Source organism: Elgaria multicarinata, chromosome 3 (genome assembly GCF_023053635.1).
Source record: "Elgaria multicarinata webbii isolate HBS135686 ecotype San Diego chromosome 3, rElgMul1.1.pri, whole genome shotgun sequence".
Lineage (NCBI taxonomy): Eukaryota > Metazoa > Chordata > Lepidosauria > Squamata > Anguidae > Elgaria > Elgaria multicarinata.
In genome coordinates, this window is record NC_086173.1 from 134,026,928 (window position 1) to 134,054,038 (window position 27,111).

A 27,111-nucleotide genomic window follows, 5' to 3' on the forward strand; every position below is an offset into this window, starting at 1 on the left:
ATGGTTACACAGTTTAATTGATTTTAATTGTTTTATTGCTTTTTAAAAAATTCTTCCAGTTTTAATTTGTTAATGATTTAGTACATTTTTTAGCTGTGTAAATTATTTATGTTTATATTGTTCTGCTTTTATCTGTACACCACCCTGACATCCCAGTGATAATAGGGCAGGATACAAATGTTTTAATAAATAAATACAGTTCTGTGGGGAAAGCTTGGTTATGGGGAGAAGGCGCTTTTATTCTGTCATTCCTTATGGTTGCAAAGGTGACTTGGGTTCCAAGGTCAGCACCTGGAAGGACAACCAGGCAGCCACTGTGGACATCTTTGTGCATGTGCACCTGTGACCCCCCCCCATTATGTTACAGGGCAATGCTCTGTCTTCCTGCCACTTCTCTCTCTGTGGCCCCGTCCTAATTTCCAACAGATACTTCCCATGTAGAGCCATAGAATTGAGACCTGCAATGCTGCCAAGGTGGAGTCTTACCAGTCAGTCTCTATTAAATCTCAAAGGCACTTCCGATTCCAAATCGAACGTGTGAAGGAAGCAACGAGCTAACCAGTGCAAGTAATTAGGCAGCCAGCACAGCTTAGAAGTTGATGGTGTAGAGCAAATGTGGGCAGAAATTATATTATGATTTTATTTTGTGGTGATGGGGACAACTCCTAGAATACCCTGCCAACATGGCCAGTGATCAGGAATGCTGGAAGTAATATCCCATAGTATATGGGGATCTACTTTCTGCCCACCCCTGGCACATAGAGGCCTCCCATCTTCGTTTTGCATTCCATTCCTTGAAAGAACCCAACAGGCAAAATCGTATTCATGTCTACTCAGACCAACAGGCAAAATCGTATTCATGTCTACTCAGATGTAAGTTCCACTTTGTTCAGTGGGGCATGGTGTGCATAGGATTGCAGCCCAAGGCAGAGGATTGTATTCAAAGTTTGCCTTACTTATGGTAGACCCATTGAAATGAATGGGGCTTGTGTAAGACTAACATTGGATACAACCTTGCAACAATTTACAGAGGGCTCAACAAACCATCTTGCGGCACCTTAAAAAGTCTAGCAAACGTATTTCTAGCATAAACTTTCGTGGACACTGCTAATGACGTGAACAATGTCCACGAAAGCTTATGCCAGAAATGACCTTCAGGTGCCACCAGATGCTTCTTTCCAACCCTCTGCCTGTACCTGACGCTCAAACAGAAACCGGAAGTGACGACGGCGTCCTTTCCCTTTTTATCTATTTGATGTTCGCCTATAGAGAAGCGGAAATTTATGGCGGAGACTTAAAGAGAAGCGAAAAAAGCAAAGGGAAACTCTATGGTTTAAGGGCCCCGGCCGGCGAGGAGCTTCCTGTTGTGGTGCATTGTGGGGAAGAAGGCGAAGAAGCGGCTATGGCGGATGCTGAGGAGCCGTGAGTACCCGCGTGGCTGTCTGTTTCCCTTTCACAATCCTTCCCCGCCGTGGCTGCCCGGAAGGGGCTCCTGGTGGGTAGCGGGGAGCTCCCCCTTCGCCTCTGCCCCCCAGTCCGCCTTCCCAGTCGTGGCGGGAGCGCGGGTTTGAGCCTGACCCGGTCGGTGACTGACCCTTCTTTTATTCTCTCTCGTTATAGGGAGAAGAAAAGAAGGAGGCTAGAGGAGCGGCGGCTAGCGGGAGAGAGGCAGAGAGAGATGGGGTCAGTGCGGGGGGTAGGGACGGAGGGGGCGCCGGGAAGGAAGGAGGAGGAGGAGGAGGAGGAGAAGGAGCCAAGGAGGGGGAGACCAGGCGAGGGTGTGGGCAGGGAAGGGAACCGGGGGGGTGGTGGTGGTGGTGATTTGTTTATTCATTTATTTATTACAATTATACACCGCCCCATAGCCCCATGAGGCGATTTACAAAAGTTTTTTAAAAAGTGAACGTTAAAAGGTATACAACATTTTAAACCATCAGAAACATAAAAACAACAGTATAAAAACAACGGAATCCATTTAAAAACAACAGTTCTAGGGTCCGGTAAAACAAACAAACTTAGTGTTGTTAAATGCTGTTAAATGCCTGGGAGAAGAGAAAAGTCTTAACCTGGCGAGGTTAAGCCAGGCGAGCCTCATTGGGGAGACCGTTCCATAATTTGTGGTGGTGAGGAACTGAGGATCATGTGAGGAGGTGGGGGACCATTAATTTACAGAGGGCGGGGTGTGTGTGTGTGTGTGTGTGTGTGTGTGTGTGTGTGTGTGTGTGTTTTTCATCATCACCACAACTAACACTGTGGCTGAGTTCGGATGTCATATTAATCAACTGGGGGGGGGGGTAATAGGAACAGAATGGGAAACAACCATTGACTAGCATGTAGTCTGAACTCAGCCTGTGTTTCAGATCATGTGCAATTCACTAACAGATATATGTGATTCATTAGAAGCGCCAATTCCCAACATGCTGGCTCTACACAGATTTAGTTCTCTCTCAGGTGGTATATTATCTGGTCTTCACCACTTCAGACTGCTGGTGAGAACTCATTTGATTTTATATGCCTCTGTACTTGTACTAATAGTAATAAACCTTGCATATAGAAACCTAGGTTATAGCCCTTTCTCCCCTGATGGTTTTCTGTGTGCAAAGCAGTTTTTTGTGTTTTAGACAGAGGAGGATTCACTTACTCTACATCTGCAGTCTGAATTGGGTACAGTCCTTACCACTTCCTTTTGTCTGCATCCCAAAGGTGTTTGGTCCACACAGCAGTGCAACAAATGGTTTAAAAATACTTTGATGTTTTGAGTTTTTCATTTAATTTTGAACATGTATTCAAACACAGGCATTTTATATTTTGCTAATCATCATGCTTCCTCCCTGACACTGACTTATTAAATGGTGCCTCTGCAGAGGTTTGAGGGAGAAGTATGACTCATTCAGGAAAATGCTGAATTTATTATTTATTTACTTATAACATTTATATCCCGCCCTATATCATTAAGATCTCAGAGCGGCGTACAGATAAAAGCATACAGTGTAAAACAATAAATATGCACAGTTAAAAACGAATTAAGCCATGAACCAAGTTAAAACAATATATAATTTAAAAGCAGTAAAAGCGGTTAAAACAATGTGTCATCTTAGTCAATTTAACCATCAAAGGCTTTGTTAAAAAGCCATGTTTTTACTGAATGGTTGCTAGTGGATAAGGTAGAAATAAAATAAACTTGGACAGTTTACTCTTAGAGATCTGGACAGTTTACTCTTCCTCTTGGTGCTTTTGGCAATGGTGGCTGTACCTAAACTACTGCAGATTAATAGAAAACTGGGGAAAAGGGGTCCTTGGATCCAAAGAATCTTCAGTTTGGAAAGTGAATTGACAAAACCTTCCTTGGCTCTTAAAAACTAAAAAAACTAGGTTCCAGCAAAAGTACATCACTTCATTTAAAGCTCTGTGAGTGATGTACCTTAACCATGTACTTGTTACTGTGCTGCTATCTTGTCCCTTTTCCATTTTTCTGTGATTTTTCTTTTTCTTTTTTTGCCAATGGGCAAGACAATAGACTGGCAAGGAATTGTGGTGGAGGGGGAATCTGGGTACGCAGTGGAGAAATGAACATGTGGATGTTTCCCTCCCACATAGAGATGTAAAGGCCCAGAAATAAAATGGGGGAAATTGGGTGGGTGGGGGACCCTCCATTTTTGGGTGGTTTTTTTTTTCTGAGGATCCTGTTTGGTCCCCCCACAAAAAGGAAAAATTAAACAGCTTTGGATTATGAAATACTTTCCTTTAGAATTTAAGACAAATTATTTATATTGTTACCCAGTCTTTATTCCATCCCAAAATGATTTCTAAAATCTATGTATTAAGAACTTTTATAGAAATATTAGAGATGTAAAATGTCTGGAAACAATGGAGCCATGGGGGGAAAATGTTTTTTAATCTTCTCTGTAAGATTCTGAGCATAGTTAGTTCTTCCATTCCTTATTAAAATTATTGAACTAAAGTATATTTTATTGATAGACATTTATGTTCAGTTTTCCAACATGTGAGTAGAGTCACCATTCTGCATTCTTGACAGTTTGGGCTTCGTTCTGTAGAGTTCTGTGTTTCTGATGATGTAGCAGTCATTTAATGTAATTCTAAAATATGTCAATTTTATGAGCAAACTAAATTATACATAAAGTAACTTTAGGAACAGAATAAAAAAAAAAACCATCTTTATTCCAAGAAGCCTTTCTTTAACATGCAGCCTTGGATTTCTGTGTTGTTGTTTTTGCTTCTTTTTAAATTTTGTTTTAACTGTTTTATTCTGTTTTTATTTTCATTTTACCTTGTACACCGCTCTGAAATTTTTTCAATGAGGAGCGGTATATAAATATTCTAAATAAATAAAATAAATAAAGCAACCCTCCCTAACTTGCTCCCCTCCGGATGTTTTGGACTTCAGTGTTTTGGATTTCGGCATTCCTGAAGGCTGATAGCAGCTGAAGTCCAAAATATCAGGAGGGCACCAGGTTGGGGAAGGTTGTCTTAAAGCGACAAAGTGACTAGATCTATTGCTTATTTTTCTATTTCCCCCCAAATTTCAATTTTCCCAGGAAAAAAAATCCCCCCATGGCCTCAAAATGCCAGGAAATTTTACAGATTGCTGAGAGCTAGAGCTAGATGAGTAACTTCCCTGATCTGATCATCTATATCATCACCTTGTATATGCAGGGTGGCCTCATTTCACTGCTTTACTGAGACCAGTGAAATGGGACCAATGAAGACTGAGCATAATCATTGTCATTTTCATAGCTGAAAGAATCCTTGTGGATTCTTGATGATGAATCAGTAATGAAACTCCTGCAAATACTAATTCATCTCTAAATGGAATGAATACTAAGTGTATTTTAGTGTGACAGCTCATAAAGTACTATTGCAAGTATTCCCAGGATTACTCTCTCTTTAAGAGGTAGACCCAGTTTGCTTGTCACAAACAGCCCATGGTTTATTAACCCTGATTGTTGTTAATGAAGCAGGAGTAAACAAACAAACTGGCTTATGCCCATTCCCACTAAGGCTGGGTTCGGATGACATGCTAATCAATGGTTGTTTTCCATTTCGTTCCTATCACCCCACCCCCTGTTGATTAGCATGTCGTCTGAACCCGGCCTAAGTTTACCCAGGGATGGAGCAGCCTTGTGTTGTTTAACTTGGTAGGAGTGGTTGTGCAGGAGCCAGCTTGCATGTTCCTGCTCACTCACAGCTTCCCAGGGTTTGTTTAAATTTAAGGCAGCCATGTCGTGTGAACCAGACCTTAGAATCAAGGTATGTTTGGATTGTAGTTGACTGACCAGTATATGTAATAATGTGTTGTTCTAGCATGTATTGATGAGCTATCCTTTTAAAAAATCAAGGGTTGTTTATGTAAAAAGGAGAGCAAGAGTAAAATAAGATTGGTAAGAATGGGACTAGGAGGTGATGTAATTAACTGTTTTAAAATGTGTAAATTCCTGAGGGTACGATCCTGTGCATGCCAACTTGGGGGTAAGTGCATCTTACGTCCAAGTAAACATACATAAGATAAGGTTGTATATTTGTTTGTATTACTTAGAAACACTAGCTATTTACAACGATGACACCATAAACAATAATTTAAGAGATTTATTGGCTGCAATGCAGTATTTTCCCTATATGGGAAAAACGTTATACCCTATTTAAAGTTTTCCAAAAATGCCATACAATTTGGGAGATGTGTTTGAGATGTATGACATTTCAGAATATAAGAAATAATTATTTATTTGTTTGATTTGAGTCATACCCCGCCCTTCAGCAGGTTCTCAGGGCAGCTTTCAGAAAGTTAACTATGGTAAAATGCAATTAAAACAAAAACATTAAAGCATCACAGTATAAGAGAGCAGTTTAACCACAACATTTGTATCTTGCAGCATACGTCTAAAACTTTAAGGGTGCAATCCTATGCATGTTTAGACAGGGAAAATAGGCTTTCAACTCCTAGCATTTCCCAGCTAGCCATGCTGTAGACTTTCTTCTGTCTTAAGAATGCATAGGATTTTACCTTAAATGGTTGTATTTGGATATGTTAAAGAGACTAGAGAATTTGCAGAATTTGAAAGTTGTAGTTAGGATAGAAATTCAAATCTAATATGTTATACATTTGCATCAAGTGCAGATTAGAAATTTGTAATCTAATATATGTTTTTTTTATTTTATTTACAATATTTATATACTGCTCCCCATTCAAAATTTTAGAGCAATGTACAAGATAAAATAAAATAAAAACACATTAAAATAGATTTTTAAAAGAAGCAAAATGCAAAGTGAACCATAGCTGGTCATCAAGGGAAGCCTTCCTTGAACAGCAACGTTTTCAGGAAGCTCCGAAAGGAATACAAAGTTGGAGACTGTCTGACCTCCAGAGGCAGGGAATTCCATAGGAGAGGGGCTACCACGCTGAAGGCTTTTCCCCTGGTGGACTCCAGTCGGAGGATGGGTCTATGTGGAACCATCAGGAGCATGCCCTTGGATGACATCAGTGACTAGGCAGGTTGATAGGGGAGAAGGTGCTCTCTCAGGTATCCTGGTCCCAAGTTATTTAGGGCTTGGTACACCTAGTACAAGAAACTTAAACCTGGCCCAGTAGTGAAAAGGCATGCCGTGCAGTTCCCTCAGCATGGGAGTTACATGCTGGAAAGGGGCAGCTCTAGAGAACAGCTGAGCATTATATTGATAATGTTCTGACATTCAGAGAAGCAAATGAATTGCATAAAAAATCCCTTTTTGTTTTTAAAATATGAATTTTATGTTACATCCAAAATGTAGAGTTTTGCTTAAAACAAGCCACCGGTTTTCCTGAATGAATTACCAAGGGAAGTATAGCAGTCACTGGGGTAGTTCCCTCTGTTATTGTCAGAAGAGGTATACTAATCTTCTGTATAACTTCTATGTACAAACACCCCATCAAATATCCCCCACCCCACAATTACATTTCTATAAATCATGCCTGAAGTGGCTGGCTGTTAGATGTAGCACTTCAAAAATACTAATATTTCCCCCCTCTATTCTTTGTTTTAATAGTATTGACATACTACTATACCAAGAAAAGCAGACCAAAAAATTCAGGCTGTACTTGTATGAGAGCAGTTACTATGTGTGTCCTTTCCATTCCCAGACTCTCTATCATAAGTTTGTTTTAGAAATAGCCCATTTCTTTGTGACTGCGGTAAATAGTTGTAAAAAAGCCCAATAGCTAATGAAGACCCAAATATTTCATAAAATTCCTATGGGTAAAATGAAGTCGGTAACATCTTGCTCACCGTGCTTTGTCTGATAACTGTATTTCAACAATACAAAAGGAGAATCTAAAGCTTGTAGAGATACTGTTTTGTGTGTGTGTGTGTGCGTTTTTCCTACTGGTTTTTTTGCAGCTGAATTTCTATGTTCTGTGCAGAATGGCTGTTGATGGTGGGTGTGGGGACAATGGAGACTGGGAAGGTCGCTGGAACCATGTAAAGAAGTTCCTCGAGCGATCTGGACCATTCACACACCCTGATTTCGAGCCAGGCACTCAAGTGAGAAATGGTTATTTTAAATACAAATGTTTGAAGTATTGTGTTGCAAACTATTGTGATCCCTTCTGCCTGTTTGCTACTCATTAATGAAATATGAGCTAGACTGCAAACTTTTGAAATTAACCAACTGATTTTCTACATGACGGACAATTGGTCTTGCTTATTATCTATGCATAAATAATAGTGGGGATGCTGAAAGAGTCTTAGGGCACTTTTCATATTTCATTTATACAAGAATAAAATAGAATTAGCAACACTGAGCATTTATATAAATGGAACAATGAAAACTGGTGAGATAATGTTGAAACTGTTTATTTTAGATGTGTGTTATATTTTAATATCAGTTTATAACTCAGTTTATTGAAATGTATAAACCTAATTGTAGATTTGATGCAGGTGTAAAGCTACCCTGGTTTAAGGGATGGTGGGCCACTCTGGGTTTGTGCACTTCCTCCTCCTAATACCTTCCTTCTCTTATCCCTTCCTCCAGTTGTTCACACTTGTGTCTACCCAGGTTCCTTGTTGCCCCAAGGCCATTTTAATCCTGGTTAAAATTAACGTGGGGGCTCCTCCTTAATTCCAATTCAGAGTGTTGTTTAAGATTGCAATTGTGTGCATGCACATCTGGGTGTAAGTGCCATTGGATTCAGTGGAATTTACTACTGAGTTGGTATGCATAAATTTGCACATGGTGGGGTAGACAACCCAGTGCTCTCCAGATGTTTTGGGCTGTAATTTCCATAATCCCTAACCATCAGCCATGCTGGCTAGAGTTGGTGGCAGTTGTAATCCAAGACAACGGGAAGGCACCAGGTTGCCTGCAGCAACAGTCAGATTATGATTGCATATAATACTAGATTCAGACACTAAAAAATCAAACTGGCAGAAGTATATGTTAGTGTAAAATATATGTAGTTCAGTGTTGAAACTATTGATGTCTGTCTTCCTGTATAGTATACATTTTTGTTTGTTATTTTTTAAAACAAATTAAAAGTACTACTTGGCAATGCAGGATTATCTGTACCATTCAGATTAAATGCTGTACTGCCATAAAATGAATTCTTATTGCCAACGAATTCTGTTGATTTTCACAGTGTTTTGTTTAAAAATCTATTGTCATGAAACTGTTGTTAGAAATATATTGTTCTGTTTTAAACAAACTATTTGTCTTGGTTCTTTACAGCCCCTTGACTTTCTGTTAAACACGTGTAAAGTTCTAGTTATTGGAGCAGGAGGATTAGGATGTGAACTCCTGAAAAATCTGGTAACACTTTTATTTTTATTTCGTGATAGCTTGCCCTGTTCACTGTGAAGATACTCATTTTGCTTGGTGTTCTGCTCTGCATACTAAGTTGTCAGAGTTATGTGATTTAATATCCTTATATATAAAGCATGTTAACAATTTGCTTTAGCAACTAGGTCATAGCAAATTACACACAGAGACTGAAACAAATGTGGAGTTCTATTGAATATATCCCATGCTTAATATACAACCAATTCTGCAGCCTATTCAGACCTATAGAAACATTCAAAAATCTAAATATTCTTCGTGTAATATTCTCAAATACTCCCAATACATTTGGAATACAGATGTCTTTTACAAAGTGTTTCTTAGCTTTGCTGCCATTTGAGTGGAATAAAGAACAAATCCTGTTCAAAGGCAAATTAACAAATTATTCTTACTATTAACGTCAGGTTGGAGAAGGCTGTTATACACTTTAATCATAGAGGGAAAATGTAGATACATATTGATTTTGTTACTTGAATGTTTGCAAGTACTATGAAGAAAAAGTGACACAAATGGGAAAAAAGATGGACAAATCGAAACCTTAACAATTTTTTAGAGGGTTTGCTTTTAGAAGCTGTGCCCCAGACCAGAAATGCGACTGATGATAATCCAAAACCTGGATAAGTACCAAATAATAAAGGTGTTCTGTTCTTGAATGCACTAATATACTGTCCTTCTTCTACTTTGAATTGGATGCAGGTAATTAGGGAGGAAAAGAGTAGTTCTTACACTTACATTTATACTTTTCCATGTAACACTTTTGCACGGACTTGGAATGCTCTTGCATGTATTGCTATTGTATTCTCAAAGGACTGTTTTCCTCAGCTTGCATCCAAGAGAAAGCACTTCTGCTTGTGTAAGAAAGCTCTGCTGAATTCTTCCAGTTTCTCTATATTGCTGCAACCCCCATACCCCCATACCATGCTTTTTCAGAGAATTCCTGGAAGCCCTGTTGGTGGTAGTGGAGTTCTGCTTTATCTTCACTAGATCTATCCTCTTTTGTATTCTCAAACTCCATAGAACATTATGTTTTGAGATTAATAAATTGAATGTTTGTCCCACCTAGAAGAGGCAAAATAAGTAAATGTCTGGCAAAGTCTTTCAATGTCTTTAAAGCTAATGGACTGCAGTGTTAGTCCCTAGGTTGTGTGGGAGGTCTGCCTAAGAAGCATAAATGTCTTCTGAAAAACTCCTGGTTTCTTCCAAGACATCTTCTTGCATGGTCTTTTTCTACTTTAATTCGTATACATGGGGCTAGGTCTCTGCCCCTTAACTTGGTAACTAATTTTACTCGTGACTGCTTAATCTTGCTTGCTGGTTCTTTGCTCCCCTTAAGAAACCTAGAGCACTTAATTTTCAGAGAGGTAGTCGTGTCAGTCGGTTGCAGCAAAAAACCTGAAGAGTTTTGTGGCACATTAAAGATTTTGAAAGCTTATGCCATAATAATTTTGTCCTTCAGGAACCACAGTACTGTTTGTTGTTTCTAGACCAAGGATGGGTAGAAAGAAGACATCTGGGTGGTTTGGACTAACTCCTAACATTACTGACCATTGGACATGCTGGCAGGGGCTTCTGGAAATTGAGGTCCCAAACATCTGGAAATCTGCTGACTTCCCACCCCTGCACTAGAGCACACAATTGTCTCTTGCTGCCTTTACAGGCATTTTATGTTGATTTTGATACGAGCGGATGTCTCCTTTTCTGTTTGGTGATTGTTGTGTGGGTTTGCCTATGTCATTTGTCCCGTTCTGCCTGTCTACTGGTTTAACGTGGAAAATTTCTAAAATTAATTTCGGGATTGATACATGCTTAGTTTAAGTTTTCAGTTGACTTTGTTCAGGCTGCTCATGTACATATATGCATTGATTATTATTATTATTATTATTATTATTATTATTTATTTATATAGCAGAAAAAAATAATCTTGTTTTTCGTACTGTGAATTGATCACATCGATTCTTTTTTCTGCTCTGATTTGATCAGTGCATATATGCACTATGTACATCGGTAACATGAAAAGAAAAATAAAGATTCAGAGATAAAACTGTTAACCTAGGTCTCGGAAGAGTTTGGAAATAAAAAATGGAGGAACAGCAGTTTTCTAACATATCACACAGATTTGCTTTGCAAATTAAATCAGCTAATTTTGAATCCCAAAATCCAGGGAGAAATTTGAATTGCGAGAATTTAATAATATAACTTTGCAAACAAAATACTGAGAGACAATCACTTTTCAGTAATTTGTTTAAAATTATCAGCACCAGTTGAGTGGATAAGGTTTTTGCATGAAGTGACTGCAACTTTTCTTCCATTCCTGCAGTGCATGCCCACGCTGAAACATGGTAATTGCAGGATTCTGTAATTGCCTGTGTGGACTATGGCCTGAGAAACTCATGAAATGAAGTAAATCCATTATATTTAGACATGGGATTTATAGCCAACAAAGACTAGTCTAAAGCACCTTTACTCAGAACAGCTGTGCTGAAAGCAATTGGGCTTCTAAGCAAGTGTTTTAGGACTGGACTTGGATATTCAGAGATTTCAGCATTTGACATGCTGAGAATTTCAATTAACTTCATTACTCATTTTGGCTACTTGACAGCATGTCTATGTATTGTGGAAGCCAGAATGGCAACTTTTCAAAGTTCAAGTTAGTAAGCATCAAATTGTTACTTCATTTTAATGGGATTCTTAAATTGAATTGTGATTACATATGCCCTCTGTTAGTTTATGCATTGTCATACTAAAGAAAATTTAATGTCAGTTCTGGAAAAACCTAAGCTAGAGGTATTCAGTGAGTGTGTTTCCTTCTATGTAACCTGTAGAAAAGGGCTAATAAAGTATGTCCCAAGGGGCCTTTTCTAGCGTGTTGAGGTGCTTTCCTAGAAAAGTTGTGCCACAGAGAAATGTTGAACCAGGTGTGGCTGCTGGGCCTCTGCTGCATTAGTTTTCTTCAATAATAAATGTGGAATCCTGTTCTATATACTAACTTAAACCTAAAAGATTTTGATACGTTGCAAACCCTTAAAATATTGGTATTTTTCAGAAGCAGCAAGGTCATCAAAACAGTTCTGAAAATGAAAATATTGCTTTGTTTTTGTAATCTTGATTTCTTTATCTATACAGGCACTGTCTGGTTTTAGACAAATTCATGTTGTTGACATGGACACTATTGATGTATCTAATCTGAATAGGCAATTTTTGTTCCGGTAAGTCATTCATTTTAATAAGACTTTCTGGAAACTGAGTTCATGAATCTTTTTGTGTAAATCATGAATGCCATGACATTCCTAATAATAAATTAGTTCTTTATTTTCATTCCACTAGCACTAGAAATATCTTGTAAAAATCTAACTGTCCTCTTTTTAACCTCCCCCTGCTATCCCCTTGCCTGCTTCTGCCACTTTTTCTTTTCTTCTTCATCATACCAGTGCAGTATAGCTTTCTTTGGATGTAAAAAGCATTTCCTTCTCAGTAGTGTTCTCAGATATGAGTGACGGTAAAGATAACTGTGAAGCTCTGTGTGCCAAAAAATGGAGTATCTCAAATGATAGTCTCGTGGAAAACACATTGCTGATTATGTGGCCCTTTTACAATTGGAGGCCATGATCCAAAATGTCCCTTTCTGCATACAAGAAAAAGATTTGCATGAGTTTGTTTCTGACACCAGGTATTTGTTCTGCATCAGAAGCCACTTCTGAAGTTCCGAGGCCTGTACATGGGGATGCATTTGGTAATGGGGAATTCGGAAGCCCCTTTGTCTCCTTGAATCTCACTATGGATCAGACTTAAAAGAGCAATTTCAGTGATGATCAGTAATCACTTTTCTATGTTTGTAGAGAGTTTGGAGAAAATAGTTCATTAGGTGTTTGCTTTGTTATGACCTATAGTTTGAAATTAACAAAGGTGACATAATAGCAACATAATCTTACTATATTTCACTGAAGTGGTTATTAGAGAAATAAGCCCAAATCCCAACATTAGTTGGGCAGACTTTTGCTCACATTAGGGTTTTTAATATTATTTTTTATTATTTATTTATTTTTGCATTTATATCCTGCCTTTTTTCCTTCCAAGGAACCCAAGGCGGCATACATAATCCTCCTCCTCTCCATTTTATCCTCACAACAACAACCCTGTGAGGTAGGTTGGGCTGAGAGTCTGTGACTGGCCCAAAGTCACCCAGTGGGTTTCCATGGCCAAGTGGGGACTAGAACCCGGATCTCCCGACTCCCAGTCCGACACTTTAGCCACTACACACTGGCTCCAGTAATGGAGTTTTCCCTTGACTACTTTCTCCTGGGGGCCCTTCACATCCCTGAGGGTCCCCCAAGCCCTCCAGATCAGATTTGTGGGACTGCACAGGGAGAGAGAAAATTTGTTCCACCAGCAGTGCCTCTTATGTTGTCAGAAGAACAATATTGGATACTGTGATGTTTCACTGTTTCATGCCATTTATCTGTTATGTAAATACTGTTTAGACTTTTATGATAAGGCTGGTGAGTTATTAATTCTTTTGGGAGGGGGAGCGAGTGAATGGAATGTTGGCGTTAATGCTGATTGGCTGTTGGATTTGAGTGTATGAAGGGGAGTGACAGTTAAAGTCAATTGTTGGTAGTTAGTAGTTGGAGAGAGTCGGGGTCAGTCTGCTGTAGAGGATAGAGCAGTGTAGGGTCTGCATGTTATTGTTTTGGGAATAAGAGGGAGCAGGATGAGTGAGATTAGGACTTTAGAGGGTAGAGTAGGCAAGGATGCAAGACATCTTTATTGTAACAACTAAGTACTGAAACAAATTAAACCATAAGCTTGCTAAAACATGTGAACTTGTTAAATAAAAGTTATTTTGTTTCACCCTGCATTGGATTCTTTAAGTCCCTGAGGTAAACTATTTTATATGGTGGCAGCAGTAAAATAGAAGGTGAATAAAAGATGTACAAAGTGCCACGCTGGTTGCTGTGTGACCAAAAAGGAATCAGAGAATTGCAAAATCAGTGGGAGAGTAAAAAGTGTTGCCCAGAGGTGGGAATAGAAAGGAAAAACAATCCACAGAGTGGGCATCTGTATACCGACTGCGTTCATAGTTGCGATCCTTTCAAAAGAAAGATAAGGAGTCTCAAGGTGAGCGGGTTGTGACAGATACAACTGGAAGTTTAAATATCTGCTCTAGCAGAAGCACCAATTGCCAATAACATGAGCCTTTCCTGCCTAGAAATAGTAGTTGTTGCAAAAGAGGTAGTAGGTAACCTCCTATGGTTCTGTGTATAGAAAATGCAAAACAAGTAATTAAAAAATGACAGATTTGGTTTCCTAACAAGTGTTGTTTTTTACAGACCTAAAGATGTTGGACGGCCTAAAGCAGAAGTTGCTGCTGAATTTCTAAATAACCGAATTCCCAATTGTGCTGTGGTACCGTATCCTTTTATGAAAACATGACAACTTTGATTTATTCTTCTCATGTCCACAGTCACCCACATTCTTCCTCTCTCTCTCTCTCTGTGTGTGTGTGTGTGTGTGTGTGTGTGTGTGGCTTGGTTTAGTCCATGGGTTTTGGTATAAATATTTTAATATTTTCAGAGGCTGGCAGTTACCTCTCCTTTGTTTACTTTCAAAGGGATTTTGTAGCATTAGGCAAAGAGCAGTGAATTCTCCCATAACCTATATGTGAATTTGCACAGTCAATTTTTGTGAGGTGGCTTGCATCAACATGCTATCCTCTTGGGCACTTGTGTGGATTACTGTTCTATCCATGTCTGTTTTGTTACTTTCTCAGAAAGTATTTTTTCGGTTCAGGACTTCTTTGACTTCACCTCAGTACTTTCTGGGCTTGAATCCAGGGTGAAGTTCCCTCACTTTTCCTAAGCCTTTTTGCCATTCTATCATCATGAGTTGCAATCATGAAATTAAGGTGTTTTTCTTACCTGAGAATCCTTTGAATTGAATCACTTTTCTAACAAGTTACAAAACACCATTAATACACTTTAAATTTGAATGCCATACCTTCATTGGCTAGGATATTCATTCGGTTTAAAAATGGATCCATTTTGCTACCTAACCCCCATTAACAAGACTCACGTGTACACAAATGCCAAAAGAAAAGCTCAGATATGATGGTGGGTTGTTGTTCTTTAGTTTGTTTGTGTTGAGTGATAACATCTTTGGATTCTCAAAGGACAAGCTTTCCTAACTTATTTTTGGCTGTGTCTGTGGAGAGCTCCACAAGATCAGACCAAAAGCCTGCCTAGTCCAGCATCCTGTTTTCCACAATTGCTGACCAGATGCCAGTGGGAAGTTCAGAAGTAGGACATGAGGGCAATAGCTCCCTTCCATCGTTGTTCCCTTGCAGATTTATTACAGAAAAAAATGCTGCTGTTATGAGTCAGATATCTATCTATCTATCTATCTATCTATCTATCTATCTATCTATCTATCTTCAACCTGTTCCAAAGGGTTTTTTTTAGGTTAGGAGCCATTTTATGGCATACTATGTTGACTTTTTACTAGCTCTTTAGACTGAGCTGAATATCAAATTCATGGCTCGCTTTGGTTCAAATTTTTGTTATGACCCGGTAATTGCCTTAAGAGTGTAGCCTTTCAGTAAATTTCCTTTACTGTATATGTTTTCAGACATTACAAAAAGATTCAGGATCTGGATGAAACTTTCTATAGACGTAAGTGGTCTATCTGCTATTGTGAAAATAGTAGTTCATGTTTGGGGCTGGGAGGAATGTGAATATCCTTTCCTTTAAGTGGGAGATAGAATACTATGGGCTATGTACAATGTGATACTAGTGGGAAAAGTACAAGAAGTGGTGGTGTTCCTCTAGCATTTGTGGATCAACTAACACAATTCGTGCAAGCAACACCTAGCTCTATGAAGTCATAATGAACTATGCAATGTTTTGTTCAAGCAAAGTACACACCACACCTAAAATAGGATATTATAGAGCTGGAAAAAATGCAGAAAAGGGCAACTAAAATGATTAAGGGGCTGGAGCATCTCCCCTACGAGGGAAGGTTACATCAGCTGGGATTGTTTAGCCTGGAAAAAAGGAGGCTAAAGGGAGACATGGTAGAGGTGTACAAAATTATGCATGGTATGGAGAATGTGGATAGAGAGACATTTTTCTCCCTCTCTCAAAATACTAGAACCCGGGTTCATCCCATTAAACTGATTGGTGGGAGATCCGCTACAAATAAAAGGAAGTACTTCTTCACACAGTGCATAGTTAAATTATGGAACTCAACTACCACAAGATGTAGTGATGTCCACCAATCTGGATGGCTTTACAAGGGGGTTGGATAAATTCCTGGAGGGCTACTATCCCTGATGGTTGTGTGCTATCTTCAGCATCCGAGGCAATAGGCTTGTGGCACCAGTTTCTGGGGAACGTGGGTGGGAGGGTGCTGTTGCACCATGTCCTGCCTTGTTGGTCCCTGGCCGATGGCTGGTTGGCCACTGTGTGAACAGAGTGCTGGACTAGATGGACTCTTGGTCTGATCCAGCATCAGGGCACTTCTTATGTTTTAAAGTCAAAGCATTGGCTTTGCTACTTGCACAGGGATGAAAAGAGGTTTTCCACAAGTGGTTGAAGCTCTGCCCTACTAGAATGACACTTTTGATACAAACCTGTGAGATGATGTGATGTTCAGCTGCCTTAATATGCATTAAAAGTAAATATATGCAAAGTTAATGGTTTATATTAGTCATGAGGTTCCAGGAAATAAGTACGCCTCAATGTACTTACGGTTTCTATGCACAGGTTGAGTATGAAAGTAGAAGGGTGTGTGTGAATGCCTGAGTGCTGATTGGATAGTGGCAGGGGAGTGCTTCGATTGGCTGTGTGAGAGTGGGAGGAGCTGGAGAAATGTTGCTTCATATAGAGAGTCTGAGCTGACAGCAAGGCAGTAAGGGGTATGATATGAGACAAGTGTAAGATTCTGTGGGAGAAGTGTATGATCATATGAGAGAGAGAGAGGGTGTGGGTTATGATTCTTGAAGTGAAGGGTAGAAGTGGATTCTGTGAGAGGCAGAAACTGAGTAGGAAGGTTTGGTGTGGGGTTTTGTGCCTTAGAATAGATAGTAGTATTCTAGTGGAACCTTTTAAAGAACTGATAGAAACCATTACACTTAGGAACCTTGTAACCATACACATTTGAACCGAGCAAACCAATAAGCTTATGTACACGCACTTATGTTAATAAATTCCAGTTACTTTTAAACAACTGGTGTGGTCTGTGGAGGAGTGACTGAAGAGAGAACAATTAATGGTGGCAGTGGATTGGGAAACTGAGGGCGAGGTGGCTGGGCTGTGGAGCCTGAAGAATAAAGGCGAGACAGGAGCAGCAGCAGTAAGCCTAACCCCTCACACACGTCATCAGCATGGGGGTGGAGTGGGATTGAGTGGTCTTGAGTGATAGTGGCGTGGATAGTCCTGTCACATAGCTTGTGGGTGTCTCAGATGAAGCTAAAACGACACAGGTGGGCAGGACATCACAGACTGACTTTCAGTTCATTAACTCCACCTACTATAAGAAACCAAATGAAAAAAAATATGCTAACAATGTTGGAAGAAGGAATAAGTATTATGTGTATTTAACAAATTAATATATTTTTTTCCACCTAGAGTTTCATATCATTGTATGTGGCTTGGACTCAATAATTGCAAGAAGATGGATAAATGGCATGCTGGTAAATGATTTTGACATCTAAAAATAAAGTTATTCATTTTTAAAAAAACAAACAACAAATACGGCATTCTGTTTCAATGTTAACTAATGTGCTAATGGGAGCTCTTCCTGAATGTAGTTCAGAGCATTAGGAATTTGTATAAAGGCAAGAGAGGAAGGGTTGAAAGGAGATACATGTGCGTGTGGATGAATGTCTCATTTTCCTCCTGGCCTGTTGCACTTACGTGTGTATAGATGGGAGGAGGAGTGGAAACGGGGCCCTCCTGACCCTATGGGAATCCTCCCCACAGTAGCCTGGATTGTAACCTTTTCATAGGTTATCGTTCTCTCACAACTTTTCAGAACAGTTTTCTCTAGTGAGTGAAACTCCAGCATTTTACCACATCTTGATTAAAATATTGGTAAGAGCACTGGGGGCCAATGAGTAAGTGGCTTAACCAGTTACTATTCCCACACTAAGCTATTTAAGAATTGTACACTGAAGATTCCTGCAAATTGGTATAGTTTCACCACAGTTCATACTGCAGAGTTTTGAAGATGTGATAAAGAGTTACACCCTTAAAGGTGGCCTGTAAATAATTTTAGACACATACTGTTGCAAAAATAAAGCAAGAAAACTTAACAAGTAAAACAACAAACAAGCAATCACAAAACCTAAAATATGGGGATATACACCCTATATTAATTCATGCTTCATTCTTTCTGATCAGGGTTTGTGTCCCTGCCCAGCATTCACTGCCCCCTCCCCCACTTTTTTGTTTTGTTTTGCTTTACTGCCTATATTTTCAGAAACAACAAGTGATTGCTTTCTGGGGAGCGACATTTCTGTCTGGTTGCTCTTTGACCTTAATTCCCCCCACTCCCCATGAGATTAAAAAAAATGCAACTCATTTTCAGTAGAGACCTTACTAGAAACACATTTTTTCTCTGTGAAGACAGTAGACAAGTAGTACTCACAGCAGTGGACTTTGTTTAAGCCATGGTAAGCCATGGCACATGCTGAGTAGTTTTTGAAAATTCAAGCATTGGCCACAGCTTGCCATGTCATCCGAACCTGGGCAGCAGGGGTTTTGTGAGGGTTGAAGAACCCTCACATAACCCTAGAAAAGGCCATGGGTTATGCAATGGGTTAACCCTCAGGCAATCCCCGTTGCCTGAGTTTGGACTACATGACAAGTTGCAGTCATGGCTTGAATACTCATAATAATTACTACCTGCTCTCGACGCAATCAATGACATCGGCTTGTTTGATTGTGTGACCCAGCCCCCAAAATTGACTTTATTTAAATTGTTCCCCCTCACCCCCAATGGACTTGGGTATTGTTAGGAATAATATGGGAAGTTAGCATACTGTGGTATAACAAGACCAAGTTCTTACAATGTGTTGAATATTTTAGCAGGATTGGAAGAATATGGATGGTTCTGTTTTAATTCTTGACAATATTACTTTTTCTAGAAACCTCGTTAATAGTGCTATTTTTCCACTTTTTTGTTATAATGTGTCCCCCCCCCCAGTTAATGCATACAAACACTTGAAATGTAATGCATGAGTCTCTGTAGCTCTTTACTGTCTGCTGCTTATGAAGACTTCATATTCCAGTGGTGGTGGCTGATGTTACTAGATGGTGGACTGTGTGAGTGCTTAAGCTCTTGAAGTGTAATCATGAACAAGTTGCATAGAAATAATTTTGTGTTGAACTGGAATGATAAGATATTGCAACCACCACATTCTATGGAACAAAAATGTCTATTTCAAACAATTCAAATTCAGCATGTCAGTTTAGAAATTAAATGCAGGAGCTGGGAGGTGTGTGTGTGTGTATTAAACTCTATATATTAAACTCTACTTTCCCTCCCAGATTTCACTTTTAAACTATGAAGATGGAGTGTTGGATCCAAGTTCTATTATACCTTTAATCGATGGAGGGACTGAAGGCTTTAAAGGAAATGCCCGTGTGATTATTCCAGGCATGACAGCTTGTATTGAATGCACACTTGAACTTTATCCACCACAGGTAGCTTAAAAAAACCTAGTCTGTCCTAGTTTGGCCTCCTCTTGAAAAATTCATGTTGAATAATTTCATAATCTCTTCTTGCCAGGTAAATTTTCCTATGTGTACAATTGCTTCAATGCCCCGGCTACCAGAACATTGTATTGAGTATGTCAGAATATTTCAGTGGCCCAAGGAGCAACCTTTTGGAGGTAATCTATTTTTAAACCTTAATCAAAATAGGAAGCTGAATAGTATAAAAATCTTGCCCTACTTTCTTTCACTTGCCTTTCAAAATGTGACTTAAACATCATGGTGGAACTCCTTCCTGTTGTGACTTTTCTGATTCTCTTGGAGTTTTGATTCCAAACACGGAGGCTTCTGAGATTCCTGTGCCCTGCCAAGCTGAAGCTGGCAAAGCAGGAGGAGTGGTTGAGGTGATCTTTGCCTAGCCATCATCTGATCTTTGCTTTTTTTGTTAGATGGGATTTTTAGCACCTTTGGGGAGGGAAGGAGGCTCAGGATAAATCGTATCCTGGTGTCTCTAGTCTGCTTCTCTCCCTGCCCTCTGGAATGCCCCTTTTTACCCTCTCTGAGATCAATTTACCGAACTCAGGTAGTTCGCACAGTTCTCTCCATGCTGGCTGCAGGAGGATGAACCTCTGACTCCCCCTTCTGAGGTTGGAGTGCTGCTTCTGACCTTGGATGTGGGAATCCGAACCAACATATAGTCCCTGGGATGCCCATGCAGGTATCATAGGATTGCTCTCTAAATTACTTACGAATATTTTCTTTTGTTGAAATCACAATTTTTTATAAATTAATGTACTTTTCACTCCTCTCTTAATGAGACTTAAAGTGAGTTTTTTTTATTTTTGAGCCGGGATAAGTTCAACAATTAAGAACTATTTAACATTTAAACAATAGGAATTATGTATTTTCTTGCAGAAGGTGTTCCTCTAGATGGAGACGACCCAGAGCACATACAATGGATTTTTGAACAGTCTCTAGAAAGAGCGTCACACTTTAATATTAAAGGTCTAACCTACAGGCTCACACAAGGTAAGATTCAGCAAGAGATGTCTGTTCAGGTACTACAGGAGTGGTGGTGGTGGTGGGGCATTCATGCTTCAGATGTTGTTGTACTCAAATTCTCATCAGACCCAACCAGCATGGCAAATGGTCAGGGGTGATGGAGGTTGTAGTTCAATGTTGTAGTTCCCCACTCCTGCACTTGGTACCTCTGTTCTCTAGAAAACTGTAATGGTAAACAAAGATATCAAGCTTTAATTTCTTTTATTCTGTATAGCCTTAAGATGGTGGCTATAGCTACTACAGAATTCTCCTTGGGATTATTGTTAATCTGTGTAGCAGTCTTTTGGTGTACAAAATGCATTACCGCTACTATATGTGGAAATAACCTAATAGTGTGTGGTACTTCTCCTCTCAATGCAGGAGTTATAAAGAGGATCATTCCAGCTGTAGCTTCTACAAATGCTGTGATTGCAGGTACAGCAATGCCACAAGTAAATTTCGTGTTTGTAATTACATGTTGAACAATAGTGCTGGGCACCCCAGTTGACTACAGGATCTTCCTGTTCTATCACTTAGGTGCTGTCTAGTTCTTCGATTGTTGTGTTTTTAATTATGTTTTAATGGATCTGTTTTTAACGTTACATTTTAATTAAGATTTTATTTTTTTGTTTTTCTGTATTTTATTATTGTTAGCTGCCTTGGTCGGTATCCAAGCTGACACTAGTGATAATGTAAATTATGCTGTGCTAGTGTAAGTGACCTCTAGGGCAACATCAATAGCTGGTATGATGGGTTTCAATAAGAACCTGTCATGCAAGCCAACACTGTTGGTGTTGCACTAGAGATTACTTACACTAGTGTAGCATTATTTACGTTAGTGCTAGTGTCAACTTGGATACTGCCCCTGAGTGCCATTTTTGGTGAAAAGGCAGAGTATAAATTAAATTAATAAATATTTGTATATTTGGGTTGAATATACTTCATACTAGACCAGCCTAAATATACAAAGAAAAGAGCCTTACAGAACAATCCTACATATGTCTACTTAGATGTAAGTTCCATTGAGTTCAGTAGTATTTACCTTAGGTAAATATCATAGGATTGCATAGCCTTTATTGACAATCATTGGAAAATTTACATGAAATTAAAGTGCACTGAAATCAGTGTGATTTACTGCTGAGTAAACTTTGTTAGAAAGAGGCTGCTAGAAGGGAACTTGGCACAGCCTGTCTAGTGATCTTTCTGTATTGTCAGATCTTAGGAAGGTACATTTAAATAGGATTTATAGGCAAACTGGATTCTGGTAATACAGGGTTAAAATTCTTGCTGAATTTAATAGCGAACTTATCATAGCTGACACACATGGTAGTCAACCATCCCTTGTTTCAAATAAAATCCAGTTTTTTTGGTGATATCTAGTTTTCTGGAGTCTTTAAATACTTCGCATAAACTCATTTATAAACTCAGTTTCCCCCCCAAGTTTCTATAAGTGTGATGCTTGATCTGCAATTTTTGCTCTTTAATGAACAACTTAATTTTGATTGTTTGTCTCTCTCTCTCTCTTTTTAGCCATATGTGCCACTGAAGTCTTTAAAATAGCCACAAGGTAACTTGTTTTCTAAAAAAAATTTTTTAGCAAACATGTTGCTTATAAAAGCTGACAGACTTTTTTTTGTTACAGTGCATACATGCCTCTGAACAACTATTTGGTATTCAATGATGTTGATGGCCTCTACACTTACACATTTGAAGCGGAAAAGAAGGTTGGTCTTGCTGCTGAAAATTGTTTTAGATCACGGTTTGTTTTTGGTCTTTAATGACCTTATTCTCCAGTACTGTGCCCAGAACTTCTCGAGTGCTTACCGGAATTGCCGGGGCTGGCCACGCACGGAAGGCCGCAATTGGATACTGCCCTTTGTGTTTGTCGGTTTGACTCCGTTATTGTTGTTGCAAGAGACAAGGTCATACAGCACACATTGTATTTTGTATTTGTGTTGGTTGTTTTATTATGCTCTTTATGGTTTTAATTTTTGTGAACCACCCAGAGAGCTTCGGCTATTGGGCAGTATAAAAATGTAAAAATAAATACATACAGCACACATTGTGGGAACTCAGTTGTTAAGTTCACTGCAGGCATATGGTGAACTGTTTATCTGGTATTGTTATTGGTATAGCAGTTCTCAAATTCCACTCCTTTTTCAGATCCTGTAGAATAAAAGCACACTTACATAAGGGCTGCCATCAAAAGCTGTGTAGAAGCACCAACTAATATGGGTCACTGATATCATATAAGACCTATACTTTGTCAACTGCACTCACTGCTTGACACTTAAATGCTCAGTTCAAGGTGCTGATGATATAGCTTGGGTTTCACATACCTTAGGGAGTTCCTCACCTGTTATGATCTATGGGAGAGGCCATGCTAACTTATTTACACTCTTTGTCTTATTAACTACTACATTTGCTTCTTTCTAGGAGAACTGTCTGGCTTGCAGCCAGCTCCCACAAAACATAGAATTTTCTCAATCGGCTAAACTACAGGAAGTCTTGGATTATTTGACAAATAGTGCTTCATTGTAAGTATGGAATGACTCGGATATGATAAATACTTTTAAATAATTGAACCCAGATCCGAGAAACATATTCTTAAGAGAGTAATCCTAAGGCCAATTAGCCCCAAGGATGGAAGGCTCTGAGATTGAAGCCCTCTGTCCATCCAGAATCCTGCTCTTGCTAGCAGCCCGGGCGGAGTGACAGAGACTTCCCCCCCATTCTGGCCTTGGTATGAGTGTTTTTCATTACATGGGCTTTTAAGTTGCTCCCTCTGCTGGTGGTGGGGATGCGCTTAGAGGACACTGGATCCAACAGTTCCATGGCCTCTGCCCTTCCTACCCACGGGCTCATTCCCAGCACACTTATTTCTTCCTTTCCCAAGGTCAGAGTAATGACTTTGAGAAGGAACTACTATAGAGCTTTCTGCAGCAGCTGGGAGGGTCAGGTGCAGGTGGGTGGAGATCCACAGCTGGATCTCCTCCTCCAAGGTCAGAGCTCTGTCTCCAGCCTTGGAGGGGGAGATCCATTGCATCCTATGATACCTTTGTGTTGTCTAGGAGCCATAAACTGTGCTCTTAGCAGAATAAATATATTGAGGCTTGTTTTTTAAAAAACGGTTAGATGTCTTACTGATTCTTCTTCTTTCACAGACAAATGAAGTCTCCTGCAATAACAGCCACAGTGTACGGGAGAAATAAAACTCTTTATTTACAGGTGACTAATACATACAAATGACTACTTTTAGCATGTTTATAAGTTTAAGCAAAAATAATACAAAGTGCGTATGTTTCTCCTCCCATCCCCAGTCAGTAGCTTCAATTGAAGAACGAACAAGGTCGAACCTTTCAAAGACTTTAAAAGGTAAGATAAAATAATAAATATAAACATTATTAAAAGCATATTGGTGCATACAGCTTAATTTAAAAAACAACAACAACACCCTTGTGCACTACTTAATGTATCTGTGAATTGCTTGCATGCTTGTGGGTTAATTAACCAAAGATTAACTGCAGTGAGTGTGGAGTGTGTGCAGCTGCCGTTTTGAATATGCAAACTCTGATTAGGGGTTGCTGTTTATCCAGACCAGAAGTTCTTTATTGTGTCTTCTCAAATTGCCATTATACACAAACACAGGATAAAATCCAACCATCATGGGTTAAACAAACCTCAATTAATGGTTAAGTGTGACTTGATTAACCCAGAATGGCCAGGATGTAAGACATGCCACAACTCCTAGTCAAAAGTTGCATATTCAAAATGGTGGCTGCGCAAATCCTGCACATGCCATGGGTAATTGTGGGTTAATTGATCTAAGATAAGCTGCCGTGTTGTGAGAACTGGCACCAATCCAATATATTGGAGTTGGAGGGAAACTTATCAGTAATTCTCCAATGTTGCTTCCATACATAATTAGTTTCAAGGGGATTCGTTCCTGTACCACGAAACCATGAGAAGAGCCTGTGGAAAAACACAATATAATGTGTTGCCAAATAATTAAATGTAGTAGGATCCTGTTTATGAATCAGATTATTCTTAAAGATACAGATATGGAATCAGCAACACAAAGCAGCTGTCATACTATTAAGTTGTGTGCATGCATGCATGCAAGATGAGAGCAGGGCCAGTAGAACAGAGGGTTTTGACTGGGCATTCTCTCCATCTCTACCAAAATGTATAGTGTATCAGCTCTATGGGATATCATTGATCCTAGAAGATAATGAGATTCCTCTTGAATGGATTTTCTTTAAGTTGCAGAGATTGCTTCTTTGGCTACATCATGCCCAAGTTAATTAAATCCCTTCATTTTTTTCATTGAAAGAGTAATTTAAGTACATATTAACTCACACAGAAATTAATGAGACTTAAAGATGCTTAACTTGATTATGTTTGTAGTGGAGCAAGGAAATTGTCTGCTCGGTGTCAGAGGCTACCAGCCTGTCTTGTAGGCAAGACAGCTTGAAGACAGTAAACACAAAAGATCAGAATAATTTTTGGGTTTTTTTTTTTTTTTTACATAGCACTATATACATGGCACTTTACAAAGAACGGGTATGACAGATTTCAACCCCAAGAGGCTTACAATCCATCCATTTATTGTTAGTGATCTTTAATATTAATATTGTGGGAAGGTAGTCAAGGCCCACATAGCTTGCATGTGCTTTAACTGATGGTAAAGAAGTCTGTTTAATAACCAACTTATAGGGTGGACTTCTAGAAATAAGCTTGCATTTGTTTGTTTTCAGCTGGGTTAATACATGTTTATGGCAAGGAGAGAAAACACTTAAATATCAGTACTAAACATTTGTGTAGATACTTTGCCAATGGTATCATAATTTTTCCAGAATGGTAGCATAAAATCATGCATTCACACAGACACACCCTTTGCGCTTATATACTATTTTTTTAATGTTATATTTTTTAATCAGTGTTGATGTCAGTATGGTGGGATTCCTCTTTGGACCTTCATGTTTGCTAGGGCTGCAGTTAATCATCTAAGCCAAATCAGAGTTGATTTTGCCCCTCTCCCCAACTGAGAGGGCTGACAAAAAGCAAAGCCTACATGAAGAAATATAAAGATGAATCTTCCTTTCATTGTGTATTCAAAGTTAGCTGTTAACTCTTTTGAGTAAACTGTAGTGTAGCTTCCATTCTAATAATGAAAACCACAGGCAACTGAAACTCTACACTCAGAGTCCAAAGCTTTCTTGGGTGTGCAGAGCTATTTATCATTTATGTGGATAAAAATCTATTTTTTTTATCAATTGATAACTGTAATATTTTGTAAACTGCCCAGAGACCTTTGGCTATGGGGCGGTATATAAATGTTAATGTTAATAATAATAATAATAATAATAATAATAATAATAATAATAATAGCACATCAACACTTAGGCAATTGTCCTAGTGAAATAAAAATCACATTTTCTGCTTTCACATTGAATTGTTTGAGTGAATGTTTTCTTGTGTTGTTTGTCAGTTGTACATCTTTCATAAGAATGTGGAAGCGACTGAAATGCTGTGTTCATAACTGTTTCTTGTTACAGAACTGGGACTTGTCGATGGTCAAGAACTTGCAGTTGCAGATGTCACTACACCTCAGACTGTACTCTTCAAACTTCATTTTACTACTTGATATAAATGCAAGTGGTGTAAACATGCACTGAAGAAAGTTTGTAAAACTATTGTTGTGCACTAGGAAGAGGGAAGATGAGTTATTCAGATCTGATCCCTATTAATACAAGCATCGCTGGAAGTTAGTTTACCCTGGTTAAATTGCTCTTATTTTAGAACTGTCTTTGAAAACCAATATTTGGTTGATAACTGTAAAAAAGCTCTCTAATGTACAGATATTTGATGTATAGCATTTTTTTTAATTTTTAATTACACTAAGTGATTGCCAACACTCTTTAATGCATGTGGAAATCTCATGATGGTCAATTAGTTCTTGAAGCACCTATGAACCTTCTGAATGTACAAAGTAACATGGACAAAGATTTTAAATGACATTTTAGAATCTGTGTACAATTTAGTTCAGATTACCAGGCAGTAAAATTAAATAAGCCCATCTCTTCCTTTATTTAATGTCTTTACTGAGCTATTTGTCAGATATTTAGTATTGCCAAAACATACTGCATTTTTTTCAAAATATGGAAAGAGTGTATTTAAATTGCCACCTGTAGATGAGCATTAAATACTTGATTTGTATATTTGCAACTATTACCAGCTACTGTGCATGGTACTGCCTGCTGATATTCAGGATTTGTGTTTCACTATTAGCATATTTATTAATAAAAATTATAAAAAGGTAATTCTAGTCTGTCAGTCTGTCAGTTATGCTTGTTACGATGGGAGCACAACATAACACATACCCCTCAAATTTTATCCTTTTTAACAACTGACAAAGCTTTCTTGAAATGTAGATAGAGTCAACAAGCTTTTAGTAACGGATAATATTTCTTCTTACACTCAAGTTGCAAACCTGTACCCACTTACCTGGGAGTAATCCTCATTGAACTCAATGGTA

At 38.8% G+C, this 27,111-nt stretch overlaps 1 protein-coding gene across 2 annotated transcripts; it reads left to right on the top strand.

Annotated features, from left to right (window-relative positions):
- Window positions 1–1,376: 1,376 nt before the first annotated feature.
- UBA3 (ubiquitin like modifier activating enzyme 3) lies at window positions 1,377–26,883 on the top strand. Of its 2 annotated transcripts, XM_063122030.1 has the most exons (18): window positions 1,377–1,422; window positions 1,621–1,683; window positions 7,412–7,532; window positions 8,716–8,796; window positions 11,947–12,029; window positions 14,151–14,231; window positions 15,445–15,488; window positions 17,445–17,509; window positions 19,368–19,523; window positions 19,609–19,711; window positions 20,448–20,561; window positions 20,955–21,008; window positions 22,104–22,140; window positions 22,216–22,297; window positions 23,010–23,110; window positions 23,738–23,801; window positions 23,894–23,948; window positions 26,132–26,883. In XM_063122030.1, exons 1-18 carry the CDS (start codon window positions 1,403–1,405, stop codon window positions 26,218–26,220), a joined length of 1,413 nt encoding a protein of 470 aa, XP_062978100.1. In that variant the 5' UTR covers window positions 1,377–1,402; the 3' UTR covers window positions 26,221–26,883. The 2 variants fall into 2 exon arrangements, with proteins under 2 accessions (XP_062978100.1, XP_062978102.1); XM_063122032.1 differs by lacking the exon at window positions 1,621–1,683 and having other exon boundaries at window positions 1,388–1,422.
- Window positions 26,884–27,111: the final 228 nt, after the last annotated feature.